This window comes from Pollachius pollachius (assembly GCF_949987615.1).
Source record: "Pollachius pollachius genome assembly, chromosome: 4".
Classification (NCBI taxonomy): domain Eukaryota; kingdom Metazoa; phylum Chordata; class Actinopteri; order Gadiformes; family Gadidae; genus Pollachius; species Pollachius pollachius.
The window spans coordinates 9780994-9804336 of record NC_136937.1 but is presented as its reverse complement, the minus strand read 5'-3'; the positions used below and the strand labels follow the sequence as shown (position 1 = coordinate 9804336).

At 44.1% G+C, this 23343-nt stretch overlaps 2 protein-coding genes across 5 annotated transcripts in view; both read right to left on the bottom strand.

Annotated features, from left to right (window-relative positions):
• The window catches only part of sptan1 (spectrin alpha, non-erythrocytic 1), a 42457-nt gene extending 31434 nt beyond the window's left edge, over positions 1–11023 (bottom strand). For all 3 annotated transcript variants that reach the window (XM_079734518.1, XM_079734519.1, XM_079734520.1), the window contains exons 1-6: positions 10930–11023; positions 3442–3681; positions 2651–2776; positions 1802–1942; positions 1056–1336; positions 42–186 (exon numbers count right to left, since the gene is read on the bottom strand). In XM_079734518.1, the coding sequence (XP_079590644.1) occupies positions 42–186; positions 1056–1336; positions 1802–1942; positions 2651–2776; positions 3442–3678 (930 nt within the window). In that variant the 5' untranslated portion in view covers positions 3679–3681; positions 10930–11023. The remainder of the gene's footprint in view (positions 1–41; positions 187–1055; positions 1337–1801; positions 1943–2650; positions 2777–3441; positions 3682–10929) is intronic.
• A 442-nt stretch (positions 11024–11465) lies between these two features.
• odf2a (outer dense fiber of sperm tails 2a) lies at positions 11466–23333 on the bottom strand. 2 transcript variants are annotated; one of them, XM_079734761.1, is made up of 19 exons: positions 23206–23333; positions 22567–22686; positions 22369–22485; positions 21571–21747; positions 21151–21314; positions 19986–20130; positions 19140–19274; positions 18265–18339; positions 17965–18036; positions 17677–17793; positions 16958–17143; positions 16480–16589; positions 16077–16212; positions 15470–15580; positions 14791–15054; positions 13682–13782; positions 13253–13415; positions 12623–12748; positions 11466–12275 (listed from the first exon to the last, which is right to left on the bottom strand). In XM_079734761.1, the coding sequence occupies exons 1-19, from the start codon at positions 23206–23208 to the stop codon at positions 12105–12107; spliced, it is 2493 nt and encodes an 830-aa protein (XP_079590887.1). In that variant the 5' UTR covers positions 23209–23333; the 3' UTR covers positions 11466–12104. The 2 variants fall into 2 exon arrangements, with proteins under 2 accessions (XP_079590887.1, XP_079590888.1); XM_079734762.1 differs by having other exon boundaries at positions 23101–23309.
• Between the last annotated feature and the right edge of the window lie 10 nt (positions 23334–23343).

The window sequence follows — 23343 nt, the reverse complement described above, 5'->3', positions numbered from 1 at the left end:
ATGAGCCTGAGCTTGAGTTGATTGACACCTCATGGCCCTACCTTGTCCTCCAGGGCAGCCAGGTCTCTCTCCAGGCCCTCGTGCTTACGCAGCAGGGCCTGGACGCTGGCCAGGTCACGGCCAAAGTCGTCGGAGGCCATGAGCTGCTCCTTCTCCTTGATCCAGCTGATGGTCTCGTCCACATCCCTGTTGACGACGACACCATCTCAAAAGCTGAAACACCCAACCCTGATTCCTGGTCTCGCTGATTACGACACCATAAAAAGGAATGTAGGTTGTAGGTTATCTAAATCACTGATTTCCTGGGTAGGGTAGGGGTTGTAGATGTAACAACATCAACGTCCCAGCTCTGCCTCCATATTAAACGCCTAGTCCACTACAATACCAATCATGACACTTAACAATCAAACTGAAAACATCAGTGCAACAGGGTTTTGGCGTCCGCCAAGGAGTAATTGCGGCGTACCGATAGGGGTCCAGGATTTCCAGCAGAAAATGTGTTAGCTAGGGTGGTGGTGTTTGCTGTCAAACAGGTGGACCATTTATGCTTGGTTTTCAAGAAGGCTGTCAGACTGTTGCCCTGTAGTCTGATCTGTACACAGAGAGTGCGTGAATGATGTTTTTTGGGGGGACGTCGTAGATAAGGTGGCAGACGTGTGTTGCTCAGGCTTAACTGTAAAGTGCTGTAAAAAACCTTCCCACCTTAAGTGTAAAAAAAATAATAAAACCTGGGGTCCTTAAAGGAGACATATTATACCGCCAGGTGTGAGTGTGATTAGCGTTACAAGCCGTTTCGAAAATCTGCCCCACATGACATCACTAGTGGGCGTGTCCACCTAGATCTGTGCTGAATAGATGAGCAACGTTTACTTCAGTGCACTGGGTAGGCTGGTAGACCGATCAATCCGTCACACAGCTAAGTGGACACGGCCCACTTGTGACGTCAGAAGAGCCAGATTTTCAAAACAGCTTGTAACGGCTAATCACACTCACACCTGGTGGTATAATATGTCTCCTTTAAGACACAGAAAGCCTTGAGAGTTCTGCCCCCTTACCGGTTGAAGCGCTGCACCTCGGCCGCCCCGAAGAGCCGGCCCTGTCGCCGCAGCGCCAGCCCCTTGAGCCGCTGCCACGCGGCGTTGACCTCGTCCTGCTTGCGCACGATGAGCTCCGCCTCCGGGTGGGCCTCTTGGGTGAGGCGGGCCGCCAGCTGGTTGACCTCGTTGACGCGCTCCTCGTGGGCAGCCAGGTCCGTCTGGAACTCCTCAAACTTCTTCTGCAGCAGCTCCACGTGCTCCAGGTCCTGGCCCAGCTCCTCCGAGGTGGCCATCGTCTCCTGGAGGGTTGTTTGGTGAACCACGAGGTGTTTGTACGTTTACAGGGTGTTTTGTCAACGCACCGCGGGTTCGCATATTTACAGGGCGTTTGAAGATTTCCAGGGCATTTGTAGATTTACAGGGCATTTGTAGATTAACAGGATGTTTGTAAATTGCCAGGAAGTGTGTAAATGTACAGGGCGTTTGTGATGTACGTTTGTAGAATTGTAGATAGTGATTTGGTTTTGTTCTCAGATCAACACCCTAAACACTAGACTATTCTGCCTCCATATATATATATATATATATATATATATATATATATATATAGTCAATACAATTAAGCCTATTGATGACACGTCAAAACGCTTTTACATCATTGCCAACCTCCAGAAATGCAAGTCACCTTTTCACTAGAATTTCATTTCATTCGATATGTTGTTTTTTTCTGATGACTCTGAGCCTGTTGTTAACGGGAGACCCACCTTGTCACTGATCCAGTCCATGGCGTCGTCACACTCGCGCAGGTACTGAACCAGCTTCTGGGCCTGCAGCAGACGCATGCCCTTCTCCTTGGTCTTCAGCAGCAGCAGGTCCCACAGGCGGTGCAGCTCCTCCAAACGGGTCTGTTTCCATGGAAACACGAGGAGGAGAACGCGGGACGCGGTGGTTAGACAGAAGAATCGATGGAACGAAGAGATGGCAATAATAGATATCATTTGAATGACACCGGGGGGGGCAGAAACAAGAAAAAATGAGGAAGAAATTTGGAGGTAGAAGCGGATTTAGCCAAATTCACACAGTAGAAAAGAGTACAAACAAATATCTTTAATTTATGCAAGGAAATAATTACAAATAATGTCCATTATTAAAAACAATGTCCTAGCACAAATAAAATATATATATATATTTAATATGTGCTAGGAAATTATTACAAATATATCCATGGTGACTGAAACGACAAATGTAATCAAATATAAATATTTTTTTTTTTTTGACCCATGCATCATCGCGACATATGTTGCCCTATTTCTTGCTTGAAAAAATAAATAACACACTGCATGCTCTATCTACAAAAACCCGACTTCCCAGTGAATCCTTACGAAGAAAGGGACAAGGACAAGTGAATCAGAAGAACAGATTCTAAAACGGTCGCCACAGCACTCAAAGAGGTCACCAGCACCTACTTGAATGTACTCAATCATATTGGTACTTGTAACTATGGGTCTCTGTTGTGTCCGGTACGGCGTGAAAGACTGGACCACAGATGACAGAGTTAAGCAAAGGATATACATTTCTCTGTGTATGTGTGGGTGTGCGTGTGTCTCTCTTACGCGGATGGTCTCTGAGGCGAAGTGGCCCTCGGTGATCATGAGGTTGCCGGTTTCGTCCAGTTTGATGATGGCTCCAGCGTTGGCCTGTACCTCAGCCTCAAACGCTTGGTGTTTCTGGAGCTTGCCCTGTCGACACACACACACACACACACACACACACACCAACACCAGTCAGAGACCCTTCAAGGAGGCAAGACCAGTCAAAGCAAAATATCGCAACCGACCACTCTAAGATATGAAAGTCATCATTGACTGGCTGTGCCATTTATCGCAGTTTGCACCAAGAAAATAATGGATGGATTGAAATGAGTCATTTACGGTGTGTGAGAAAATTGTGTTCACATTTTCTTCTTACCAAGATAATAGCCCTTATTTTGCCATAGGCACATTGCAGTATTCTTTTTAATTTCAAACCCAATTACTCCACTAATATATCCTCAATTATAGTATGAAACTATATTGCGGTTATATTTTGGTCCTTTTTATGCTGTTATGCATTCCGTTCCACAGTCCATAAATTTACCTTAATGAGTCCCTTGGAATACAACAAATACACAAGTTTTATATGACACAGCAACGTATGACACTGAACAAACACACTCACACAACAGTTGAGTGTGAATTGGACGGTCAGATGTCCATTAAGAGAACCACTATGGAACGTCAAAGCAATACAACACACACACACACAGACACACACAGACACACACACACACACACACACACACACACACACACACACACACACACACACACACACACACACACACACACCCACCCCCCCCACACACCTGCAGGTTGGAGGGGTCCTTGTAGTTCTCATCGGAGGCGATCTGCAGCTTCTCCTGGATCCACTTCTCCAGCTCGTCGGCGTCGCGGCGGAAGAACTGGAAGCGGTACGAGTCCTCCAGCTTCTGCCGCCGCACCATGGACAGCTCCTTGAAGCGCCGGTACCGGTCCAGCACCTGCTGCCGGCGCTCCTGGATGTCATCCGCCGTCTCCAGCACCTTAGCCCCGCTGGTGTCCATTTTCTGGGAATCGCATTGGAACACGCACTAGGTTAGGATCAGCGTTGGGGACTCTAAGAGCGAGGGTGTCTATCGGGGTCAGAAACGAACGGGCGAGTTCATTCCTGATATTGGGATGAAAAATAGCAAAGAGTTAACTTCTGTATTTGACGCTGCATTTGCAAAGCGGATCCAGAATTATTTTCCGACATTTGGTCAAATTGCCCTAGAAGTAATCCCAAATGCCCCCAATAGGAGTTAAGCAAGGGGGGGGGGAGGCAAAATCCTTGTTAAAAAAGATTAAGCTCCAACTCTGGTGTCTGTAGTCCTTCATCTAACCTCGAGTTCTGCCCTGAACATACCATGTTAGAACGTAACACAAGAAGCCTTCACAACCGAGACGACGATCAACACTCCACCAAGTAGGAAAGAGAGCTCACAAGATGACGGAGGGAAATTTGCAAAAGAAGAATTGTATTAAGATTTGCGGCTCGGGTTTATTAGGGGGGAGGGGACCGGGGGGACAAAGTCCTTCACAACGACGACGCCCTCTCTTGGCAAACACCCGTTTTCAATTAGAGAGCAGAATACAAAAGGAACAGGGCCACTCTGTATAAACATGAATCCTCCCCATCCTGTCCCAAACCGAGGGGCCAGCGGGTAAACAGCTGAGAACACATGAATGCCAAACGGGGGTCGGACATTCCACAGACACGTCGACCGGTCACTGGGCTTCCATGCAACAATGAGACCAGCTACAGTCAGCTCCCCGGCTCCCCATGCCTGGCACATGATCGCGTGCTGGCCCCAAACTAGGACAGTCCCAACTCAGGAGAATCACACTGGTTTTAGTGTGTGAGACGTCCAAGATAACAGGCCTGTTATGTTTCCATTGAAAGGGTTGTTCTTTGTACGGATTTTAATCTAAATGTCAGCCTGTTAGACAAGCCCAATAAAACATGAGTCACTGAAGTGCTTTTGTTATCAAATGGAGAATGCAGCATCTGAAGCGAGCTGGGAGTGCTCTGCTATATTGGTGGCCCTCACCATTTATTTTTATTTTAGACACTGAAGGGCTGATGCCTTGTAATCAAATAAATTAATTATCTAATAGCTTTAGTTGTTTACTCTTACAGATGGTGATAATTCCCTTGTAATGGCTCGAACCCATTACCCATGAATAATTGAAGGCACTAAAGACAAAGCAACATACGTCTGGTTATGCATCCTTCCCAGAATGCTCTTTACTAGCCAGACAGACAGAACATTGATCCGTCCCATCAAACCAAGGTCAGTGCAATGTCAACCTTACAGCTGCTGACCCACAGAGTTGTTCAACAAAGAGCACAGGGTTGGATGCGTCGGCAGTAGAATGGGAGTCAAACGTAGGCTTAATGGATGGATTAGCAGCGTCAGCAGTGCGTTTGGGACCGGAGGCCTCCAATTCTGCGTGGCTCGCCGGACAGAGATGTTGATGAGGCCCCGGGGTAGCGGCTCATATTCCAGACACACGGCCCAGCTCCGGGCCATTGCAGCCCCGGAAATGAACACGGGGCTGACGTCAATAATGCCTGGGTTCTACTGTAGGAGCCCTTCAGAAGAGACACTGATTATAAGCTCGAGCCAAGTTCTTTGCATTCTTGGCACACGCAGACGACCTGAGGAGACACTCAAAGTGATGTCAATCCTCCAGGGGGCAGGTGAGGTCCCCAGGAACGCAGTGGAAATCAACGACAAGGCAGCAGTGTTGGTTGGTGCTTTTAAGCAGATTACTGGCCTGATGGCCAGATCGCCTGAAACACGGATCAGGCACACCATCATATGCCGCACTCCCTCCCCCATCCATCCACCCCCGTGCTACTCCAGCCCAAGGGCTTGGTAATGCAGGACTCTCTGATAAACACTGCATTATTCGGGACCAGAGAGGAGAAATCATAGATATTTCTCTCTATAATAATAATAATAATAATGTATGCAATACATTTCCTCCAGTATTACTAAAAGTCATGGGCTGACCATCATTTTAACAGTAAAGCTAGGGTAAATAGTGTACAATAATGGCCCCTGCCTGAAGCTGAACAGATCGTCTAGAAAAGTGGATAGATCAACATACATGGATACACGGTTACAAAAGGTCCTCAATATATATATATATATATATATATCTCTGAATATAGATATCTGCATGCTCCGTTAAAGGAGCCTGGCCCCAAGCTCTCAGGTATTACATTTAAAACGCTCTTTCACCGCAGCTGTGCCGTTGCCAAGCTGCAGTGACACAGCACATTTTACAAGTGCGAGAGACTCCCAACCCCCTCCCCCCCCCATCAGGTCCCCAAAGTTTCCTCACATTGGGAGTTTGCAACATACATCTTCAAAGAATAAACAGGGGCTTCCTCCAGAGACGTATGCAATATACCGCACAAACACACACACACACACACAAAAACACACTTTGTAAGACCCCTGAGGACACCCCCAGTTACGGTATCTGCGCCTTCAGACGGTGCTTTCTGCCATCCTGCGTGAAGAGATAGCAGAGTTTTGCGCTTTTCTTTATTTTTGCCGCGTCCACCAAAGGCCGCTACAGTCTAGCTATCAGTGACGCTAACCAGTGTCTCGATCCTGGACACTTGAGAAGGGGTCAGAATCTCTTCAGAGGCTATTTGTAAATATATTCCATTTGTATTTGCATGGTTGTTGTCAGATGGCCAACTGAACAACAAGATAAGCTGGGTGGATGCTGTGAAGAGTGCTTCAACCAACAGATGCTTTGCGGCTAAGCTATAGGAAGCTGGATCGTGACACGGCAGAAAGCAGTTCATTCGGAATGCACGCAGTGTTTTTGACCACGCTGTTGACGTTGATCGTTTTTAGTGTAATGGTTACTCCCTGTATATTTCTGTTAGTTTCCTTTTTTCTTATCAAGGAAAGAGGTGGTGTCAAAGGGAATCTTTCGAAAACAATTGCACAGAGCCCCCAAAAACAACACAGGATGGGGCCGAAACTCATCCAGATAGCCTTCAGAGTAGAAAACATATTAGGGTGTAACCTATTTTACACAGTCCATGGGTGTGACTGTAAAATAAGAAGGCAGCTTCCCAACGTTAGGCTCATTCAGAACAGATGACATAATGTCCTTCCCATCTCCCGTTTCTATAGCAACCTATGATGTCATAACAGGGGGATACTGGAGAGGAATGCACAGGAAATGGGAGTTCGCTGGGGGAACCGAGCCTGCTCGGATTTCGCCAAAGACGACAATAGCTCCGAGGAGGTGAACTCTGTTACCCATGCATCCCGGTGTCATGGCTCTAGGATATGTGATTATATTGAAAGCCCATCAGCCACGAGTACACAAAACGAACGCAGTGCAACAGTACAGATAAAGGCTTTACGCTTGGACTGCTGTATAAAAGGATAATTATCAACGCTGCAGCCTTTTCATTGATTTCATTGATTTCAAACTCAGCCATGCAGATGTCATTTCAGAAAGCACAAAAACACACCAAACGTCAAAGTCACACGTATTTTTCAGAACATGCAGAGCTGAAAAATAACCAAGACCGAAAATAGGCAGGACTGAGAAATGTATCCGGCCGAAACAAAAAAGTAGTTAAGCAATTAAGATAAGCCAAATGACAAAGCTTTGATTATAAACTGCTGTGATCGATAAAATACCTATGAGTCAATAGCTGCCTGCCCATGTCGCCACAAACTCGCAAACTCAACAGCCCCTAGTAAAACACATTTGTGTAGCTCAATGAATCATTAATAAATCAGAGTTATTTCAGTAGGGAGAAACACGCCTTATCATCCTGCCTCTCTGTGAAAAGAATCATTCTGCAATGACAACACTGAAAAGAGCCAACCTTTTTAGGAATAATCGCAACAAACAGCACGACAGATCAAACATTCACGGATACACCCCGATAAATATATTCTATAAATAGAATGACAGCATCTTAACATACGCAGAGAGGATGTTCCTGTTGTTCTTTGGGGTATCCTCTGGTCTCCTGGCTATTGTCTTCGGGGACGGCCAGACATCACCAGTGTCTGCCTATGGGTAGCACCTACTACACTGGTGGGCTCCGGAGCATCTAAGTTAAGTAGGACCTGGGAGTCCAGACTCTCTGCAGCGCCGACAGACGCATAGCCCCCGCAGTGGCTCTACCACATAGAGAGAGAGAGAGAGAGAGAGAGAGAGAGAGAGAGAGAGAGAGAGAGAGAGAGAGAGAGAGAGAGAGAGAGAGAGAGAGAGAGAGAGAGAGAGAGAGAGAGAGAGATGGAGAACGAGAACCGAGCCAATTCTTAGCCAAGCCCATGCGTCTGCACTTTGGGCTTGATGCCTCCCCTACCCCTCCCTGTTGCTATAGCTTTCTATCGCTATATTCAGCTAAACAAAATGACCAGGCTTCCCCTGATGTCAGGCGAGATGAGATTTCTAGACAGATTGATCTGAGATTCACAGGTACACACAAACACACACACACACACACACACACACACACACAAACAAATACAAAATCACACAAAAGTCGAGTCACGTTGGTTACCTTGAGTTTGGGTTTAGTAAACGTGGCCATGGCAGGTATCTCTATTAGCAGGCTAAACGGCACAGCATGAAATGGAATTTAATGGAATACAGAAATCCACATATCTGCGAATGTAACGATTTCAAAAAATTGAAGGGAAAACGACTGCTTTTGAGGCCAGACTAGAATAGAAAGAAGGCGACATGAATGTGACAAACTAGCCCATAAGCCAGAGCAAAGTAGTTGAGAACCGAGGGGAGAAGAAGGCCTAGATATCTATGTGGGACACGGTCACATCGCCCTTCCTCTAAATAAGAACATACTCCTTACAGTGCTGCGAGGAGGCCATCACAAACGGTCGATACCTTTTTCACAGTCAGAGGAGTGACGGGTGACATTAGCATCCCATATATTCCCAAAAGACATGCTTTAGGGGGTGAATAATTACCGGGAAACAACATTTGCAAGCAGTATGATTTGATTATTTGGCGGACCACAATGGAGGAAGATTAAAAATGGCTGCAGGGCTGACGATGCATAAAGAGACCCCAGCCCAAGGCAGGAAACCTTTTAGCTACAGTGCTGTCAAACTACTTTACTGGATAGAAGGTTGGCCTAGGATCTAATCAATGCTAACTTATTCAAGCCGTTCAAATACTGCCTGCCTTCTAAAAAGGGATCGGACCTTCAGAAGGACAGCAAAGGTGAAACGGAACCTTGAATACAGGTGACATCGCCTACACTGAAGACTGTGTTTACATCTGTATAATAACATCATAATAACTGTTAATAATGACGCACTTAGTGTGCATCTTCATATGCACTAGAAAACATACTTGCCTTCACAATCTTAAGGGTTAGGGACAATTCTACACATATATATATATATATATATATATATATATATATATATATATATATATATATATAGCTACAGCCAACGATCTTCAATATCCATAGGTCTATGTTTACTCAACAATGCAGAGTTAGTTTGGCCATGATATACTTTGAGGTTATCAAATATGCCTTTGTGACGTCATATGTGAGAGACACCAACCAGAGCTGGACTTGACCTGCATCTGTTTTATAGGAATGGAATTTAGATTACTAAGTTGGAACTCTGATATAAGGATAGCAGCATTCCATTAGCCCTTCACAAGTAGGAAGGAAGGAAGGCATCTGGAATGAAGCCAGAGTGGTCCAGGGCATCGGCATGAGGAGCATTCACCCAACCCAAGCCGTAAGTGCGGGAGGAAGGGGAGGAAAACTCAAGCAAACGTGTGAGGCACAACCGCTGACCTCTTTGCCTCAGTGCAAGAACCCCATAACTTCAATAGTCCCGCATTCATTACATTTCTATGATAAGATAAGAGCCCTGTTTTGTTGGAGTTTTGTCTCCATGTTTTTGAGTCTGCTAGTATATAACAGAGTGATCCATCTCCCTTGATTCAATTATGACCTGGTTGGTGAGTACAACAATTTGTTTCTTCAAACCTAGCAGTGTGTATAACTCAATACACATACTAGCCTGCATACTAAACATTGCATTGATATGTGCTTTTCTTATCAGTGTTCTAACATTTGCTTGTCTCTTGGTCTATCTAAAAGTAGAGGGCCTTCTGGAATGCCAACCATTTCGACACCACCCTTGAAATGGCTCAAGCCAGAAGTGTTGCGTTGTGTATAGCAACAACGATGTCCAGCTACAACGCAGATATCTCCGTGAGAGCAACATTTAAACCTCAACTGATTTAAAATGGTAAACCAATAGGCCTATTGTTGATAGCCATGTGTTTTAAAGTATTTAATGCTTGGTCGAATATCATCGATAAAAAGTAGTTATCGTGTGAACTCGCCAATTAGTACGTGAAGAGTTACAAGTTAACGATTATAAATGGTGTGTCTTAAATTCCTAACTTAAAACAAATATATATTAGGCCAATAATATACCACCAGTTATTTATTATCAACAACGGTAAACTATTGACAGCTGGAACCATTTGCTCAATGGCATTCCGAATGTACTGGGCGGGTCCTGGTTAATAATGGCCCGAATACTTTAACAACGCAACGTGCAACGCCATTATTTATTTATGTGTGCAATCATGATAAAATAGCAGTAGGTAACCATTCGAAAATGGTATACTATATAAATGCAAATTGAAATAGAGTTATTCACGGTATTTACATGTGCATATAACGTTACATAGAGGTGAGGCGGAAACAGCGAGGCCACCGTAAATTACATTAGCGAATGATTGCAAAGCTGAATGTCGGTGGGCTGATTTAAGAGTATCTTTAAACCCCCACTTGCAGGCTTGGTCAAATAACTCTTGAAACCAAAGTAATGCCAAATATACTTGTATTAAAAACTATGTGCAATGTATTTGGTGTTCATAAAGACCTTGTAGTGTTATAGTAAGCTAATGTCACCCCATTTGCTAAGGTGTAGGGAAACTGAATGAACGTAAAGCCTGATATGGAAGGCAACACACTTATTTCTTAATGTACTCCCTGTAACGTATGGTACTGATCGATGCATTGATTGTGAGAAAACAAGAGAAATGCAAAACTGGGGGCTAACGTTGGCTAACAGCTATCTATTAGGCTAGCTGTGTTGCAGGCGGAGGCGGATGCAACCTCCCTTATAAACGGATCGATCCTCTGCCTTAGAACACGAATCTCCATTTTATTTGTGTACTAAAAGAGTGTAATACATGAGTAATTGACCTACCTCAGTCTTATTTGTTAAGAGCTCGGAGTGTTCTCGAACCGGATCGGAAACAGATGGGTGCAACCTTCGCCTTCTTCTGCCGAACGGATGGTATATTTTTTTCTCCCCCCACCCCTTCGTGACATCACTCACTGCGGCTGAAACCTCGAAAACCACACCGCAAATACAGAAAACAATATAGTATATATATGTATTTGTACTTTTTTGGGTGTTTTATTTTATATATATATATATATATACTCTCAAACTTTAATAAATTTTGCTTTGTGTATATATATATATATATATATATATATATATATATATATATACACACACACACATATATACATATATATATATACACACACATATATATCTATAGTTTTAGATATATATATTAATTGCATAACACAAGTAGATAAATGTGATTAATCTTTACGCTTTGCAGTCGATCCATATGTTCGCCATCCATATACTAGCCGTCAAACAGTTTTCTTCACAGATAACAAACAACGTGGCCATAGTTCATATGAACTCATTGTTGTGAAGGGCTGTATCATTCACTTCCATATGATTTACATTCAGAGAGAGACACTGCAGTGTTTAAGCCTACTAGTTTTACTCAACATAAAAATATATCTATAAATATACACAATGATAATGTGTGCTGTAAAATGTAAAACAAAATATATACATGGAAAAATAAACATCCCGATTCGTTCCATTGTACTGAATATCATATTTAACACAGATAAATATAAATGTGTATTGAATTACATTTAATAGAAAGACCATACCAATGTGAATTTTATGTAGCACCGAGGTTGCAAATTCCCCCTTGTTCTAACACAGATTATAGCTGTAGTGTAGTGTACAGCTGCTGACCTACCTTGTGAAAAGATGCTCTACTATATAAATAAATGTAGACCACTATGTGTTCACAGACTTTGTTAAAAGACAGGGAAAATCTACTAACCAATGAATGACAATAATGGTTAGAATCTCACTAACAGAATCGGACGGCATGTTAAGGTGTTCAGTAATCTGGACAGGGCTGAGGAGGAGAATCAACACCCCGCACATATGGGTGCGTATGTATACATGCAAGATACACGTGTATCTCTGCGCCAACAGCAGCTCTCCCCACCCACACACGTTTTGCTGGTTGCTCATGGAGACGACCCCGGAGGCCGTCAGAGGGGCGACGGGGAGCGCAGCGTGCTGGTGAGCGCCGACTCTCCGAACACGTTGGCGTAGGACGCCTTGAGGAACTGGACGTAGTTCTGCAGGCTGCGGTTGGTGCTGTCCGACTGCTCCAGGCGGTCCTTCACGTCCTGCAGGCGGCTCTGGTACCGACGCTCCACCTGGGGATGAGGAGATTACGGAACACCGTTGTCCCATTAGGAAATGATAACATGACAATCTGGGAAGAGAGTTCCAGGCCCGTTTCTCATCAGTGTGCAAAACGGACAGAGGAAACAGTACAAAGAAATTCAGCTAAATCTGCTTCAAAATCAAAATGTTTCCAATCTGCTCCCATGTTCATGAGTGAGCTTGGGCGGACCCGGGGAATACACTGAATTCCATTTCTCGATTTTCCCACTGCCGGCTTGTTGGCTCCGCAGTCAGTGTGAGAACGCTCATTGATTAATATGGCGGTGGATTGAAATCGGGTAAGGGAACAGATTCATCGCCATCCCAGCACATGTACCTCTTGCTTGCTTCGTCGCAACTGGTTGATCTCTGTGGTGGTCCTGCTCAGGTGGGTCTCTAGATCCACCATCTTGGACTTGGTGGAACGTTCTTTGGTCGCGGCACGTTCCCTGGTCTCGGAAACCTTAAGGAACGTCGATCAGATATTCATTTGATATAATTTGTTTTTGCATCATAAGTGACTACCGTGGACATATCACAGCTGACTACAAACACCAGACTGTGACACAAGGGGAATGTTTTCATGGCCAGACCCTGTGACTAGCTGCTACACATACTAATGAATCACATTGTAGAGAGGTTTACGCCAAGGAGAATGCCTAAGGTTAGAAACCATGAAATTAGTATTAACAATGAGGCCTTTCTATAGCATTGATATAGAATGTAACAAACCGCTATAACCAATTACAAATGTACATTGAAATGCAAAATTGGTATTCCTCACAAAAATTTGACTGAGAACATAATCTATCAACACTTATTAATGCATGGCCAGCCTTCTTCCCGGACTGTTAACAATTATATTTGATGAATGATGCACTGCTGCTTTCTAATGCGATCATGGTGAGGTCTGAGATGAATGGCTCTGGCTCCAGAGCCTGGGAGCGGAAGTAACCCGGCTTCAGACCTGTTGCCGGGCGTCCTCCAAGGCCTCCTCCAGCCTGCGGTTGAGCAGGCTGCACTCCCTGCTCTTGTCCTCCAGGCGTGACTGGTTGCTCTGGATGGTCTCCTCCCGCTTGGCGATGACGGCCAGCAGGTCCCCGTTCTGAATGCTCGTCTCCTCCAACTTCCTGTAGGGATGATGGAGAAAGCAATCGGCAATCGGAATCAGATACACCCGTTCAGTCGCAGGACTCGCTGCACTGCACTCTTTATAGCCGCCGTACAATACATTTTTTTAATTAACATTGCACATTTCGTTAAGGCCAAGGCATTGCATCGATTAACAAGGACAATCATCTTGATTTTATTATATATATATATAGTTATTATTTTGCCGAGCAAAGGGGAAAGTGGGAGGGGAAACTGTAGGGGGCTGCTCAGTCCCAAAAGTTACCTTTCTAAATGTTCCAGTCTGTGCTGAAGCTGTTTGTTCTCCTCCAACAGGAGCGTGTTCTTCTGCCTCAGAAGCTCCACCTGGCTTCCCTGTGTCTCCACCTTCCACCAAACACACAGGGCGAATGTTGCTCTGCTGGTTTGAACCACTCACACAACCATCCTTAAATAAAGAAATAGTACTTTTGCATGAAGAATAATCCTTTGTGTCAATTAGGTCAGAAGACACATACTTCTAGAATTGACTTTTGTCCCATGATGGCTAACCTCTAAAATGCCATTAAACCCACCAAAACATGAACAAAAAAAGATCTACATAGTAATTTAGCAGACCCCTTAATCCAAAGGTACTTTTTAGTAAGGAGCAGGTAAGGGGTGAGGTGGCATCTTAGCACAAGGATGTCCTTCAGGTTTATCTGTGGAACCCAGGGATCAAACCCAGCCCTGAACCTTTCAGCTAGGAATCCAAACACCCTTAATACCCCTTACTGCTAGTCTGGCTATCGCCGGACCAAGCTCAATCGTAGATTGCAAGTTGGTCTGGGGAAGCAGCTGTCATTTTCTTCAGCACAAGAGGCGTGATCAATGGGCCTAGTTCAAAGTACTCTGTACACAATTGGCTGCTTGCCGTCGCTTCCCTGTCGTCATTGTGTTAAACCAGCCAATAGCGCGCCAGGGGGAAAAGCGAGCTTGGTGATTGGCTCCTGCAAAAATGTGGGCGGGTCTAGCCAGTCTACCTTACTGCACTATCCTTCCACCGCTAAACCCAACACCACAGAACTCACAAGAACCCATCAAGCATGATGTCCATCACCAAGCGCCAACACCCGCGTTAGCAAACCGTAAAGGCTTAGTTATGGTTGGACGTCGACGCAACGCAATGACCACGCAGTCGTGAGCCTGTTTTGGTTCTGCGGCTATTAGTGAGTGGACCAATCACAGCCCTTGCTGATGCGTTCCGCCTCGACGGCAGGCTACACTTTTTGGGAGGCGCACTTCAGGCCCTTGCGATGGACGTAAGGACGGTCCGCAAGGACGCAATGGGTCGGTAAACCCCCTTGCGCTGCGTCGTCGTGGCACCAGAACTGAGCCTTGAGTGTGTGTGCGTACCTTCCGGCGCAGGTCGGCTAGCGCCGAGCCCAGCTCCAGGCTCTGCCGCTCCTGGGCGTGCTCCCGGGCGTGGGTCTCTTGCAGCAGCAGCTCCGAGCGCCGAAGGGCGTCGGGCAGCGGCTCCAGCTCCGTCAGCCGGCTCAGCAGCTCCCGGCGCACCTGGTCCACCTCCTTCTCCAGCTCCTGGCGCACGCCCAGGGCCTCGCGCTCCGCCTGGCCCAGCCGAGCGCAGTACTCGTCTGCCTCCGCCCGCGTCTTGGCCACCTGAGGGCCACCGAGAGACGACCGGTGAGCGCATGGTACGCTTAAAGGTGGCCTATTATACCACCCGTCGTGAGGGGGGATTAGCCGCTACGAGGCCGTTTTGAAAACCGGCCTCTTCTGACATCACAAGTGGGCGTGCCCACCTAGATGAATGATGGATAGATGAGCAACGTTTGCTACGGTCCACTGGGTTGGCCGATCGATCCAGCGCACTTCTAGGTGGACAAGCCCACTTGTGATGTCATAAGGGGCCGATTTTCAAAACGGCTCGTAGCCGTCGCGGTTAGCATAGGGTTAGTATATGCCACCTTTATGGCGATATCACAAAAAATGGTGTGGGGGGCGGAAGGTAGTTGAAGCGCCGGACATCTCGACAGGGGTGCAACATTGTCACGGATCCATCGTTCTCATGTACCTGGGTCTTGTATCCATCCAGCAGGCCTTCATATTGTTTCACGGTAGATTTGACCTGCTGAGCTTCCGTCTGGGCCACGCTCAGCTTCTCCTCCACTGCAGAGAGCATTGCCTGTGGTAAAAAAAGAAAGAAACAGAGTTATCGTTTCAGACTGTCACTTAAAACCCATTTGTTCTAATTAGTCTGCTCAGTTTAATCCTATTTGCCTCTCCCCCCTGTTGGCTCCTGTTTCTAGTGTCTCCATGTCCATTTATTTATTTATTTATTCCTCTATTTCTCTGTCGATCAATTCATCCATCTCTAACCGTTTTCTTATGTATTCTGCACTGTAAGACGGCCTCGAGTGTCCTGTAAGGTGCCAAACCATTTATTTTATTATTATAAATAATTAGATCTGTCCGACTTCTAGCTTTGGTGATGTGCAAAGGCAAGTTAGATGTTTCCCATTGGAAAATAAATGGATTACTATACGCCACTCACCAGTAGATTCTAATCAACCACGCCTAGCTTACCCTGCTTCTCGGCATTAGTTACCATCTCCTCGCTGTGAGAACAGTGAGTGAGGGGTCTGTGTGGAAGCAGCGGCGTCGGCACTCGCTCTGGGTACCTTGAGGCTCTGGTTCTCCAGCTTGGCGGCGGTGCCGTCGGAGGTCAGGCCCTGCAGGTGTCCCAGCAGCGCCTCTCTCTCCATCCGACCCTTGTCCTCCGTGGTCTGAAGCTGCTCGCTCAGCTCCTTCACGCGACTGGGTCAGAGCGAAACGCGCGTTGACTTTAACGTTATGGGCTCAGCCACAGCCACGCAGCGATAGTCGAGCAATGCCACAGTAGAAATGTATGAGGAGGTGTGCTTGTAACATACGGGCACATTTTAGGAACCACCTTTGCCATAGCCCCAAACATTAGTGGAATAAGGTAGGAATAATCTGATTGTTATTTTCGTGGTGAATGGGATAAGTCGACCTAATTGATAAAAACTTGAAACATCTAATTTCAGCTTTATGTAGCGTTACCTGTTCAACACTGCCAGCTCAATCTGCATTTGACCCTTTTCTTTGACTTCCTGACCGTGACAGGTTCGCCAGTTCTCAGCTGCGGACAACGCATCCGAAACTTGTCTCTCCTGCAAAAGATATATTACAATAAAACAAATACTGAAAAGAAAATTCTGAAGTAATATCCTGAAAAATACATACTGCAACAAATCGCAATATTCGCCGGCTGTTTTTCTCAGTTAGTTATGTTCTATATTGACTGCTAATACAAAAATACATTAAGCGGGTAGGTTGCCGAATTGTAGATTCATTTTACATTTGAATTCAATGGCTTTCCTTCACAAACCCTTCTCCACTTATTTCCAACAGTTTTCCTCAATCATCAGACTCCTTGTCCTATCTGTGCAGTAGTCTACAGAATGCTAAAGCGACAGAGGGCGTGGCATTCCCAGGGTAAATCCAGACGAGTCGAGCCCGGGGCCTACGGGGTTCCTACCATATCAAATAGCTGGCTGCTCAGCTGCTCTGCGGTGTCTTCACTGCGCTCGGCCCTGTGTTTCTGGGCCCGCGTGGCTCTCTTCAGCGCCTCGCGGTCCACCCCCGCCTGCTGCCTCAGCGTGGCCAGCTGATCTGTGAGGTGCTCCATCTCGCCCTTCTGCTGATTTGCTGCTCGCTCCAGGTTCTGCCATAAGAAGAACATGGAGGATAAAGGACTTGAGGTGTGAACTCTTTGGTAGGAGTTTTGTGAGTGTGGGTTTGGATGAATTTTCTATATTACTATATTTTATGGTTGTGTTGTATTTGATATTTAACGTATATTTTTTGTGCAAATATATTCATACTTTTCTATATAAATATATTAATATTTTTCTAGATTTCACATTTGTATTGCCTTGTATTGGCTATTGTTGTGATAAAATATTGTCTACAACTTTTTCTTTATCATTATTATTTTATCATAAAGCAATGCATATTGTGATGGTTATAGCTCAGGATTAATAAAGTACGGATCTGAACTATGACTTTGTAGGTTTCAGTGACATCTTCTATTAAGTATACCTATTGAGTATGTAATGACATACACCATAGGCAGGGAACGTGTTTATTCACAGTGGGGCAGAAATACAAACACAAGAAACAGAATTGATGGTACTATGAGAAAGGTGAGATGCCTACTCGAACATTAATAATGGACCATAATATACCATAGCTCACCTTGATCTGCACAGCAAGGCGGTTATTCTCTGCTTCTTTACTGCGAAGCTGTCCCTGCAAATGGGCCCGTGTTGACTCCAAGGCCTTGGTCAACTCTCCTGAGGTTTTGGCGTTATCCTGTATCCACAAATATAGCGAAAAATATAGGAAACACAGTTGTGAATACATTGAGCACAAAACTGTGTTCAATTGAAGACATTTTAACATTTGTTACTTTTTTTTTTTAAATATATGTTTAAGTTAACATTTTAACATAAACATAAAATAGGTTTGAATGTAGTCAGTCACCTTTTCTGTATCCAAAAGTATGGAAAGCTGATCAAGTTCTTTCTCTTTTTCTTGGAGCTTTATTACAAGATGCTGTACAAAGAAAAACAAAAATAGATATTTTAGAAGCATGATCAACCCTTAAAAACTAAAACATTGTCTTTATAACAATACTGAAGTGTAGCGCAAAGGATAGTATACATATTGTAATATACCATGTGGGTAAACATTGCAATCATAACTTAGAATTTCCGGAACATCTCTTCAATCGATACATTTCAGAATAGTACATTTTGCCAAATTTCAAGTATCATAACTGACCGCATTCTCTGCCTCTGCATCAGTCAGCCTCTTCAACAGCGAATCCTTCTGCTCTGCTAGTCGCATCGACTCCAGCTGTCCAAAACACATGTTGACTGACCACAACCAACTTCACACCAAGGCAAGATCAAACAACATCAACAGTTACGCTGCTCTTCATTGTATTTTCTTCCAGAGTTATGGGGCACTCTGACACATTATCTACATAAATTGAGACTGCAAAAAGTGCAGAATCGCTAGAGGAATCCAAATAAGAGGGTTACATTTATCTATTATTGTTTATCAGTGGTAGTAAAGTGCATAAGTAGTGCCCCCTTATTTCCTAAGGTACACTATCAAACATTTACATACTATAGAATGGAATTGCCAGACCTCTACATTACAAAAATCTATACAAATCCTTTCTGGAAGATACATCTACAACTTTGAATAATTTATCAATGGATCGATGAATCGTTATGCTGGATGGCATATCAAGGTTCATGAAAACCTTGCCCTGTGCTGATGTTTACCTGCAGAGGGAAACCGGATGACGGTAATCAACATCTTTGAAGAATTCGCATATTTGTCGTATACTGGTTTTATGGCAGTTTCTACAAAATGTCTGCACTAAAGTTCAGATATTTACATACATTAAATACATATACATGCATATCAAAAAATAGGATTTCCCCAATGTATCTGAATTGGGGCTAACCACCGATTTGTGTGATCCATTGTCAAAGCGCCGTTTTTGAAAACCAACCAGTGTATTCCCTGTTAACCCTATATTTTCTGGAGGCATCATGAGAACGATCGCAAACCAATGGACAAGCGGTGCTGTGGTTCGGGGCCCTCTTATAGGCCCTCCTTATGGTGCTGAGCAGAGAGCCTACCTGGCTACCGTGCTGGTCCCGAAGCAGCTGGCGGAGGGTGTGGTTGGTGGCCTCAAAGGTCTCCAGTTTCTGCAGGAGAAGGTCCTTCTGACGGGTTAACATGGCCGACTCCGCGCCCGACAGCCTCTTCCCCTTCTGCACACGGCAGACGACCAGGACGTTTTACACAGATGCAAGGCCCGTTATGAACTTTGATACACAAATGGACAAAACAGTCAATACGCAAGGAAAAGAGATGGTGATAATATTGCACTTTAGCGAAATTCATTTTTCGATAAGTGCAACATTTGCATAGACAGTATATCACACATTTGGGGAAAGATAGTTGCTATAGTAACAGGTATTTTATCTGTCTGGATAGGAATATTTGTAAGAAATAATATACATTTTAAATATGTAGAGCTGTATGCTACATGTCTGATTGCCGGAGGGACATCCAACACATTGAGTCATGCTGTTCAGCTTTTAATATAAAAAGTGACTTTTTGATCTACTTGGGAATTAAACCTTTTTTTAATAAACTTGAAACCTGATCTTAGCATAACTTAATATTTAAGGTTCTATTTCAATCCGACATTACTTTTTCCCGATAATAAAATAGGGATAAAACATTGGTCGAAGTCATGTTCTTATACTGAAAGAATGACCTATCGTTTTACAGATTCTGGAAGGAATAACTATTAAAAACCATTCAATATACGCGGAATAATGTCTTTGTTTGATTTTTTTTCTCATCTCCCATTTCTGTGTTGATTAAAATGGTTCCAACTTCCCAATTTCCTGAAGTTTCACACATCCAGATAAATCAATAACAACACCATCCCTCCCGTTTCCGTGGATACTCACACTCCCGGAACAACCTCCCAGCTCGGCGACAGACTCTCGGAGGGCAGACACCTGCTGTGCCGCGGCGTTCCCGTCCACCTCGGCCTCCAGGAGTTTCTGCAGGAGTGTGTCTCGGTCCTGGTGGGCAATGGGGTCCCTGTCCAACCTGCAGAGGGACGGCGGTGGTGGAACACGGTGTTTGTGATTCTATGAACATCATTATTGTACCAACAGCGATGTAATGTTTCACTTTCTTATGACAAATGTACTTATTGTAAATGGAAATGTAAACATGAACTCAGGAATTCAAACCCCTATGTCGAGGTTGAAGAATAACCTCAGGACACACTAGAAGTCATTATAATCATTCAAGTAATTCATATAAGAAATACTTATCTGAATAATGATAATAATAAAAGGTGAATAAAATAGAATTAAATAAATACTTTGGTCTCGCACTTGAGCATTTGTTACACACAATTGTAAATAAACCCTTTAGTGTAGGATGGAAAAGAACTTTAGTGTTCGCCTCTTGCTTCCTCATTGAGAAAACGTTGTCATTTAACATCAGTTTCAACATTGAGCCATTGCTGAAACTGCTGGTACAGACAGGCTGTTGCAGGCTTATTTTGGCAATATAGGCTTATCCCAATGAGTGTCTCTTGTGAGCTGACACGTCATCGTTCTGTAGTGGTGCTACTATTCCCATAATGTTAATTGTTATGGCTTGTTTTCTTACACCTCCTCATTGTTAGATGTAGCTGTTGATTGACTTTTGGCTGTGTCTGTTCTTGTTTTTTATAAGCAGTTTGCATGCTTGGGTGTGAGAGTGTGAGTGTAAGTGTGAGTGAGAGAGTGCGGTGACTGCTTCTGTTTAAGTCTGTGCGTGTGTAACACTTGATGGGGGGGGGGGGGGGTGTACCTCAACTATGTACCATCTACAGTAACTGAAGAACAAATAAGGAATAATATGAATAATATATATATTTTTCTAGATTTATAGATCCCATTGTCTCAGCATTCATATTTACACATTTAGTCAATTACTCCCATTTCGTTATTTTCTTATAATTATTTCTGCTTACACATATTTTGGAGCAACTCTAATGACCCAATTTCTCCCTCCGGGGATCAACAATGTATTTCTGATTCCAACTGATCGCTGGCATCCATGTACCCTGCGTACCTTCTGCCGCCCTCCCCCATGATCATCTCCATGGAGCGGCGGAGGCGGGAGTTCTCACTCTCCGTGACCTCCAGCTCCTTGGCCACCTCGGCCAGCTCCTCCTCCTTCTCGGCGATGACCCGCTGGGAGACGCTCAGCTCCTGCTCCTTCTTCCGCAGCTCCACCTATGGGCAACAGACCGACACACACCGACACAAACACACACACACAATTAGGATTGGCTTTTGAGATGTGGTGCCTGTTTGACTCTTTTTTTTTTAATACCCTTTGTTTTCTTTTGCTGAAAACTAAACAGTGGCTTGGTTTTTTAAAAAATTAAATGAAATGGGTGAACAAAATTACATTTTAGGATGCACATTATAGTGTAATAAACATTAAATAAGATCATTCTAGGTCAAAGTGGAAACTTGAAGTACTGACCTCACTTTTGAAGGAGCCAACCTCCGTCATCAAACTGTCAATCTTTTGCTCGTATTGACTGATTCGTCCATGAAGCACCTCTTCTTCCTCAGATGACAGATCAGCCAATCTTAGCCCAGTAGAGTGTGAGGGCTCGGGTTCAGGGAGGGGAGGGATCTCCAGGCGATGAGTGGGGCCCTGCAGCAAAACTCATCTTTACTCATCATGCATCACAACAAGTAGTACATCCGCTTCAGCCCTGAGCCAGGTCATTCTAAAATCTCTGAATAGTGTGATTGGATAAGGAAATATTTTGCTTTTATACGAAAATAAACATTTAACATTTACGCTAGGAACGCAATGTTAAATGTGCCAATGTTGCATGTATCATTTTATTATACAGTGATGATGACTATCTAATAAGAGCATTTCTGTAAAGATGTCTAAATGTATTTTTTAAATAGACAACATGGCATCAAAATCGACTTTATGTCAATTATTTTAAATATTTTGTTCACAACATAGACCACAGAACATTTAGTAACCATCAATTATCAATACACACATTAAATCCAAATCCACACTGAACTCAAATCCAGGAAGTGGGGATGGATCGGTCATAGACTTAGGAATGATCCGAGGAGTATAGCAAGACAAGCTCTGGACTATAATCCCCCCATGCTTGATGAACTGACCAAGACGGGGACCTCCTGGCAAGAAGCAAAGACCATCGCACGGAGGAAAGTGAGGTGGAGATCCATGGTGGACGCCCTATGCTTCAAAGGGGGCCAAAGGATTAAGAAGAAGAATACACATTACCTCCCATTTGTATGTTGAATCCCTTGTGCAAGACCTTCCTGGTGGTATCCATGGCACCCGCGTTTTTGCCTTAGCCGTTGGATGTAGGTTTCCTTTTGGGTCATTTTTTGTCTTTCCCTTTTGAAAACAAAGATTGTGCCATCACTTCAGTACATAAAGACACAGAGACGGAGAGAGTAAATGTTTCCAGGCTCTAACCTGTGGGCTCCGGATGGGACTTGTTCTTTGGGTGCTTTTCACATGGACATGTACTGGTGTGCTTTCATTGATATGTACATGAAGGGGTGGTGAACTTGAAAAGGTCCTCATTGTTTTTTTCTAAGTATGTTTAAAATGGGGGAAAGACACCGTCAAAAAAGTATTTTTTTCTCCCACACATTAAACAACAATTAAATGTGAACTTCATCTTAGATCCTGTATTATTTAATTCCTGAATTCAAACTCTTAATTTTCGAATGGACCAACTGCTGCAATGCACTTAGTTATTTCCTTCATAAATATTATATTAGAACCACAATCTGGCAACATCTGTCAAAATGTATGCCTATGTATCAGATTACTTAAAACATATGACCCTCATTGGTTATGAAAATAATAAACACAGCCTAAAATAAGGGAGTAACTCCACTAATTAATGAATTGCCAATTCATTAGTCGACGGCTGTCAACTGTTGGACAAGGAAAAGTGCAAATGCAAGGTTGAGCAAGGTTATCAAGTAGCATAATACTAACCATTAGTTAGCACCAATTTAGCCCAAAACAGCTAGCCACTCGTGACAGTCATGCAGCTACTCTCGTAAACCTCCTGTATAGAAGTAAAAAGTAGATCACCCTTACCATATGGAACACAATTATACACCAAAGGTAAAAAGCAATGGAAAATCAGCATCACAATATTGGTTTAGCGGCATGCAATGTTAAAATCCACCAGTGTTGCTCAGAAAACTTAAACAGGAAGAGAAGCGTCTACTGACT